Source organism: Sander vitreus, chromosome 6 (genome assembly GCF_031162955.1).
Source record: "Sander vitreus isolate 19-12246 chromosome 6, sanVit1, whole genome shotgun sequence".
NCBI lineage: Eukaryota > Metazoa > Chordata > Actinopteri > Perciformes > Percidae > Sander > Sander vitreus.
Window position 1 is genome coordinate 6,187,111 of NC_135860.1, and position 8,347 is coordinate 6,195,457.

At 40.3% G+C, this 8,347-nt stretch overlaps 1 protein-coding gene across 1 annotated transcript; it reads left to right on the top strand.

Annotated features, from left to right (window-relative positions):
* Positions 1 to 3,683: 3,683 nt before the first annotated feature.
* On the top strand, positions 3,684 to 8,143 carry LOC144518916 (cysteine-rich venom protein). Its single transcript, XM_078251796.1, has 6 exons — positions 3,684 to 3,779; positions 4,556 to 4,646; positions 6,070 to 6,212; positions 7,090 to 7,178; positions 7,332 to 7,414; positions 7,539 to 8,143. The coding sequence occupies exons 1-6, from the start codon at positions 3,768 to 3,770 to the stop codon at positions 7,673 to 7,675; spliced, it is 555 nt and encodes a 184-aa protein (XP_078107922.1). The 5' UTR covers positions 3,684 to 3,767; the 3' UTR covers positions 7,676 to 8,143.
* The last annotated feature ends 204 nt before the right edge of the window (positions 8,144 to 8,347 follow it).

Here is an 8,347-nt window from a genome sequence, read left to right on the forward strand (position 1 = left end):
GCTCTACCAACTCCTGAGGAATTGTCTGTCTCTTTAACTGCTAAATGCTCTCCTTTGCCTGATGTGGCTAAAAACGAGGCTATAGGTGCATCTCACTAACCCTTATTTGATAGCTCCTCGACTCCTCGGTCCTCGGCTGAACCGGAAGTTGTTTTGTCCCTCCTCGGTGAAGGCCGTCTCAAAGCTCTTATTTCTGCCCCGAGGAGCGAGCGCATTGAGGAAGGATCACTGAGGAGCCATGAGCGAGATACACAAGAGCAGCCTTCCGGAGCCGTGCAGCTGAAAGAGTTGCTAACTCTGCTCATACAGCTGCAAATTCACGTGATGCTTCAGAGGAAAGGGCGTCTCATCCCTCTAAAAACACATTTCCTCGATTCCAATCTCCTCCCATGATTTCCTCTCGCCTATCCCATACCTCCTCGATGGGAGGGACTAAGACGCTAGGGAGGACGCAAGCAGAGGAGTCAAGGAGGCAATTTAAGGGTTATAAGATACACCTCATGAGATCAGTAAGAGTGAACCGAAAAGCGGTAAAGTTGTGGGTCAAAAAACAACATAGCGGTAGCTAGAAAGATGCTAAAACGCTCCGTAGAGCTGAAGGGAACTGCAGAGCCACTATTGCAGTGCATTTGATACATTTTTCATATAAAAATATTGATTATAGATGCTTTAATTAAAAGTAACCATCCAATAATAAAGCAGCAACATGACCTATCGTTATTGCTGCCGTTGCAATTTCTTTTCCACTATTATCTTCGTCAACACATTACTGTTACCCGGGCAACAGCTAAGTGTTACCTGTGTAGTGACCAACAGCTTGGCCGTTGGTAGGAGCCTTTGGGATACAGGTAGCGGGACACCTCACTGTGCCAGGCATTAATGACTTCCTTCCACGGGACAGGTGAGGATGAATAGAACAGATTCTCACCCAATTCATATCCTGCTCGTGTGGTGAGAAACACATGGCAGCACTGATTAATGGATGCCTGCAAACACACAGTTTTATTTCCATGTCCCAGAAGTTATTTGGATAAAACAGGGTTCATTAAAAGGCCTGCTGATTATAATCTCCTTAATATAACATTTCCTACTCTATTTGTTAATAAAAGAAGGTATAGAGATTGGAGATAATGCACATCTGAGGTATTATTTAAAGTGCTCATATTAGGGTTTTTTTTCCTTTTCCCCTTTCCTTTATTGTGTTATATCTTTTTGTGCATGTTATAGGTTTACAAAGTGAAAAAGCCCAAAGTCCACCCTAAAGGGAGTTACCATCTTCCAGAGAAATCACTGTTCACAAACTGCTCCAAACAGCTCTGTTGTAGTCCAGCCTTTACTTCCGTGACAAACGCGTGTTTTTTTTAAAACATTTTTTTAACATTTAAATAACTTACCACTCTGAAACATCTTGCTCCAGCAAAGCTGGTTTGGGTTGTTCTACCTGTGTTTCGGGATCAGACTCGCGTGTTTGTTTTGGATCACACTAGCTTGCTTGTCAGGGCCCGCCCTACCCTGCTTCTGACTGGCTAGTAGTCTTTACCTAGGTACTGCGCAAGTGCGACTCTCAACAAAGATGGAATAGCTAAAACAGAGAGCTCAACACACAGGGTGAAAAGAGGAGCTGCAGCAATGTGCAGTACAAACACCAAGAGGAGAGAGCACATTACCCCAATTCTTAAATCACTGCACTGGCTTCTGGTTAAATTCAGAATCAATTTCAAGGCTTTACTTATTGCCTTCAAGTCTTTCAATGGTCTAGGCCCAAAATATATTGCCGACATGTTTATTGACTACAAGCCTAGTAGGTCTCTCAGATCAGCAGGTACTGGTCAGTTGGTGGTGCCCAGAGTTCTTTCCAGGAGTGGTGAAACGGCCTTCAGCCATTATGTTGCCCACTGCTGGAACCAGCTTCCGCTGGATCTAAGGCATGCACCAACTGTAACCATTTTAAAATCTAAGTTAAAGACTGTTCTCTTCTCCAGAGCTTTCAATTAGCTTGCTTGATGGTATTTTAATTACTTTGTTTCTAAACTGTTATGCCTTTACAATAGGTTTGTCTACTCATGTATCTCAATTGTATATTTGTTGTTGTAGTTCCTGCCTGTAAAGCATTTTGAATGACCTATGTGTATGAGAAAGTGCTCTATAAATAAATTTACCTTCCCTACCTTACCTAACAAAAATATGGTGTTTTTTGGAAGTTAAACCATGTAAACCTATTCTGGTACAACCTCTAGATACAATTATGAACCTGAAATGAGCACAGTATGAGGTCTTTAAGATGGAGCAACATGTGGAGCAAGTTAAAAAGGATAAAAAGAAAGAGAAAGAATAAAGGAAGAAAAGAATATACCATTGAGCATGCGGGTGCTGGGTTCTCCATGAGCCAAAATACATTTGTCAATCCAGGCCTGAGCATTGACTGCTACCTCCTGACTATAGCTCTGTAAAAAAACATGACAAATCAAGAGTTTCATTTCAAAATACCCACAACCACAATGCAGGAAAACGATCCATTCTCACGCAAAATATTGGTTTTGAAAATGGGATCATTTGTTATTTGAAAGACCACTGATAATAAAAGGTTGTGATTGACGGGCGCTTCCCTCTTTTGAGACCCGCTGGTGTGCTTCTCTTATACAGCCCCAAAGCCAAAACTGAGTTCCAAAATAAACAAGTTTTTCCTTTTTTTTTCTTCTTTTGTGCAGAAACCTTACACCTCCTGCCATCCATTTTTTTTGGTATGGAAATAAAACATCTTTACTCTTGTTGACAGACATATTATTGGTTGTTTAATTGAGTAATTTGCAGAATAAGGTTATGCATGCAAACTAAATGGTGAGCAAGTCAAGCTTGATCCATTGCTGGAGTCTAATCTAGGTCTGGGCATTTTGAACTTCTTCTAATATGTTTGTTATATTATGTAAAATGATTTATTACTGATTTAATCTGTTTGTCTGTAACTGATGTTGTGTATTGTCCGTAAACGCTCTCTCTTGAGAAGGAGACCCTGTGTCTCAATGAGATCACCTGTATAAATAAAGGTTAAATAAATTAAAAAAAATTAAATCCCACTGGAGATGATAAACTGAAATGACACTTTAAGCTGCAATTCATGTATTTTCAGGGTTCAAATGAATTGACTGTTTTGTAGGGTTAATTAAGACACCAGAATTGTGTATTCACAATATTTTTTTTAAATAAATACCACTGTTCCAGAAACTAATATCCTATACCACTGTGAAACACAGGAAGGATTTGACTATTTCTTACTTTCCTGATGTCCTAATACCTTTACATTTCTTCTCCTTTTCAAATGTACCTTTCCGCATGCCATGGTGTGTCCACAGCAAGGTAAGCACAAGCTTTACTGCATCGGGTGTGTTTAACTTTACAGAGGGATTTTAATTTTCCAGCATCAAGACCCTGCCAATAAGTCCCCCAATAAGATTATGGGATTTGGTACAATCCTCTCTGTGTTCTTTTGTTATGCCAAGCCATTTCAGAGTAATTGAACCAGGATTTTTTTTGTGATTCATATCATAGATATTAAGCCACCAGAGTAAATATCACTCTGTATTTTATCTGTAATATGTTGTTTGCCTAATGGTTTTAAGTGTGTGTGTGTGTGTATGTGTGTGTGTGTGTGTGTGTGTGTGTGTGTGTGTGTGTGTATAGACATTTGCCCAGAAAACACAAAGGTTCAGACTGAGATCGTTGACCAACACAATGCCTTCAGGAGAGCGGTTCAGCCTACTGCTTCTGACATGCTGATAATGGTCAGTCCTGCTTTCTACTCACACAAAAGGCTCCGATAATATTTGTTAATATTTCCCAGCATTTGTTTTCCCTCGCTTATGGAAAGAAAAAAACAATAAAGCCGGCAAAGTTTTGTGCACGACGCCTGCAAATCATAAAAGTCTTTTGAAAATCAGGGATGTATAATTTGATGATGAAGAGCTGACTCAACCTTAATTGTTCTGATGAAGTGAACTCCCACTGATAGTTAAAGGTCAAAACCATTTGCTGTTTACTGTACAAAGACGTATGAATGCTACTTGAAATGTGAAAATACATTTTGACTGTGGTCTAACATAGATTAATGTTACTCTAAAATGTCATTTTTATCAGTTTAATACAGTTGAGTTATGTCAACATCTTCTATTCAAAGCAGGAAGCCAAGCCCAACTACTACAATTTCATTGTACAAAGCTGAAAATCTGTCAGTCAACAAGAGTAAAGATGTTTTATTTCCATACCAAAAAAAATGGATGGCAGGAGGTGTAAGGTTTCTGCACAAAAGAAGAAAAAAAGGGAAAAAAACTTGTTTATTTTGGAACTCAGTTTTGGCTTTGGGCTGTATAAGAGAAGCACACCAGCGGGTCTCAAAAGGGGAAGCGCCCGTCAATCACAACCTTTTATTATCAGTGGTCTTTCAAATAACAAATGATCCCATTTTCAAAACCAATATTTTGCGTGAGAATGGATCGTTTTCCTGCATTGTGGTTGTGGGTATTTTGAAATGAAACTCTTGATTTGTCATGTTTTTTTACAGAGCTATAGTCAGGAGGTAGCAGTCAATGCTCAGGCCTGGATTGACAAATGTATTTTGGCTCATGGAGAACCCAGCACCCGCATGCTCAATGGTATATTCTTTTCTTCCTTTATTCTTTCTCTTTCTTTTTATCCTTTTTAACTTGCTCCACATGTTGCTCCATCTTAAAGACCTCATACTGTGCTCATTTCAGGTTCATAATTGTATCTAGAGGTTGTACCAGAATAGGTTTACATGGTTTAACTTCCAAAAAACACCATATTTTTGTTAGGTAAGGTAGGTAAGGTAAATTTATTTATAGAGCACTTTCTCATACACAGAGGTCATTCAAAATGCTTTACAGGCAGAAACGACAACAACAACAACAAATATACAATTGAGATACATGAGTAGACAAACCTATTGTAAAGGCATAACAGTTTAGAAACAAAGTAATTAAAATACCATCAAGCAAGCTAATTGAAAGCTCTGGAGAAGAGAACAGTCTTTAACTTAGATTTTAAAATGGTTACAGTTGGTGCATGCCTTAGATCCAGCGGAAGCTGGTTCCAGCAGTGGGCAACATAATGGCTGAAGGCCGTTTCACCACTCCTGGAAAGAACTCTGGGCACCACCAACTGACCAGTACCTGCTGATCTGAGAGACCTACTAGGCTTGTAGTCAATAAACATGTCGGCAATATATTTTGGGCCTAGACCATTGAAAGACTTGAAGGCAATAAATAAAGCCTTGAAATCAATTCTGAATTTAACCGGAAGCCAGTGCAGTGATTTAAGAATTGGGGTAATGTGCTCTCTCCTCTTGGTGTTTGTACTGCACATTGCTGCAGCTCCTCTTTTCACCCTGTGTGTTGAGCTCTCTGTTTTAGCTATTCCATCTTTGTTGAGAGTCGCACTTGCGCAGTACCTAGGTAAAGACTACTAGCCAGTCAGAAGCAGGGTAGGGCGGGCCCTGACAAGCAAGCTAGTGTGATCCAAAACAAACACGCGAGTCTGATCCCGAAACACAGGTAGAACAACCCAAACCAGCTTTGCTGGAGCAAGATGTTTCAGAGTGGTAAGTTATTTAAATGTTAAAAAAATGTTTTAAAAAAAACACGCGTTTGTCACGGAAGTAAAGGCTGGACTACAACAGAGCTGTTTGGAGCAGTTTGTGAACAGTGATTTCTCTGGAAGATGGTAACTCCCTTTAGGGTGGACTTTGGGCTTTTTCACTTTGTAAACCTATAACATGCACAAAAAAGATATATAACACAATAAAGGAAAGGGGAAAAGGAAAAAAAAACCCTAATATGAGCACTTTAAATAATACCTCAGATGTGCATTATCTCCAATCTCTATACCTTCTTTTATTAACAAATAGAGTAGGAAATGTTATCATTAAGGAGATTATAATCAGCAGGCCTTTTAATGAACCCTGTTTTATCTAAATAACTTCTGGGACATGGAAATAAAACTGTGTGTTTGCAGGCATCCATTAATCAGTGCTGCCATGTGTTTCTCACCAACGAGCAGGATATGAATTGGGTGAGAATCTGTTCTATTCATCCTCACCTGTCCCGTGGAAGAAAGTCATTAATGCCTGGCACAGTGAGGTGTCCCACTACCTGTATCCCAAAGGCTCCACCAACGGCCAAGCTGTTGGTCACTACACACAGGTAACACTTAGCTGTTGCCCGGGTAACAGTAATGTGTTGACGAAGATAATAGTGGAAAAGAAATTGCAACGGCAGCAATAACGATAGGTCATGTTGCTGCTTTATTATTGGATGGTTACTTTTAATTAAAGCATCTATAATCAATATTTTTATATGAAAAAAAATGTATCAAATGTAATGCAATAGTGGCTCTGCAGTTCCCTTCAGCTCTACGGAGCGTTTTAGCATCTTTCTAGCTTACCGTTATGTTGTTTTTTGACCCACAACTTTACCGTTTTGGTTCACTCTTACTGATCTCATGAGGTGTATCTTATAACCCTTAAATTGCCTCCTTGACTCCTCTGCTTGCGTCCCTCCCTAGCGTCTTAGTCCCTCCCATCGAGGAGGTATGGGATAGACGAGAGGAAATCATGGGAGGAGATTGGAATCGAGGAAATGTGTTTTTAGAGGGATGAGACGTCCTTTCCTCTGAAGCATCACATGAATTTGCAGCTGTATGGGCAGAGTTAGCAACTCTTTCAGCTGCACGGCTTCCGGGAAGGCTGCTCTTGTGTATCCTCGCTCATGGCTCCTCAGTGATCCTTCCTCAATGCGCTCGCTCCTCGGGGCAGAAATAAGAGCTTTGAGACGGCCTTCACCGAGGAGGGACAAAACAACTTCCGGTTCAGCCGAGGACCGAGGAGTCGAGGAGCTATCAAATAAGGGTTATGAGATGCACCTATAGCCTCGTTTTTAGCCACATCAGGCAAAGGAGAGCATTTAGCAGTTAAAGAGACAGACAATTCCCTCAGGAGTTGGTAGAGCCCCAACACAGAGTTAAAAGAAGATAGAACATTGGACTTACATTCCATCAGGTGACCACTTTTTTTGTTGTCAGGTGGTGTGGAACAGCTCCTACAAAGTTGGCTGTGGAATGACATTGTGCCCGAACAACATCTATTTCTATGGCTGCCATTATTATCGAGCGTATGTGACCCTAATTCACCCTCCATACCCATAAAACCCCTGACATTGTTTCGCATGCAAAGCTTAACAGTGGTAGAAAGAAACAAATTATGAAACTGTCTATGTATTTAATGAGAAGTTAGTTGAGAATCAAGTTTCTGATTTGTTTTACAGAGGAAACTTCAAGGGATGGCCACCTTATAAGGCTGGAGCCCCATGTGCTTCCTGCCCCAATGACTGTGACGACAAACTCTGCAGTAAGTAACCGATATTATGACAATTACACACGGTTCTTTGTATGGTAAATATATATTACAAGGAATATTGTCTACTGAGGGGGAAAAAATATTTTGAGCTAACCTCTTCATTGTTTCATTTCAGCCAACCCCTGTCCTCACATAAACAAATACCTCAACTGTCCTACCTTGAGCGTCACGACTGGATGCAGCAATAAGCTGGTGAATGCCTGGTGTCCTGCTTCATGCAACTGCACCAATCAAATCATTCCAATAGCCTAAACACAAGCCCTTGAGTCTGCAAATTATACTCAATCTACACATGTACATCTTTGTTGGTTCTCTGTCTAAGCTACTTTAACTGTAATCAATTTCCTGAAAGCTTATAATAATATACTCATGACGTCACCAAAGCACATGTGTCTGAACATAATGTGGTTTAGTACTGATTGCCTTAAGTTAAAGGAATGTTTTGGGAGTGTTTTAAATGATTTTTCTCTAACCAACACTTCGTCAGAGTTTTGTGAAATAGTCCCAGTGTTGCCTGCACATCATGTTGGATTTCACTCAACCTGCAGGGCCATGCATGATGTCATGTAAGGGATAATCACCGAGAGGCAGGGCAATAAACAGTTTGATATGCCCGGCCTTCCACAAGCCGGGCATATGTTTATTGCCCTGCTTTGAGGTGATTATCCCGTTTATTCTACTTTTTGCTTGCCAACATAATAAAACAATTCAAATATTCAATTATGCCTTTTCTTATTCGTATTGCATGCTTATTAAATGTATACTCTGTTTGAGTTCATGTCCCTCAAAAAGTAGTCCCCTTTAGAACTACGGTTAATAACGTTAGCTCAGCTGTAGCTAATTAGTTTCTATAGCAACCACAGTCCGGGTCAGTTGTCACTGTCAGTCTATCCTTCTGGTGGCTCTTCCACTCGGTGAAAACCT

Excerpts from the sequence above, each read along its gene's own strand:
- LOC144518916 (XM_078251796.1), top strand. Across the intron at positions 6,213-7,089 it reads CTGTTGGTCACTACACACAG|GTGGTGTGGAACAGCTCCTA; the intron begins GTAACACTTAGC and ends TTTTGTTGTCAG. Across the intron at positions 7,415-7,538 it reads CTGTGACGACAAACTCTGCA|CCAACCCCTGTCCTCACATA; the intron begins GTAAGTAACCGA and ends GTTTCATTTCAG.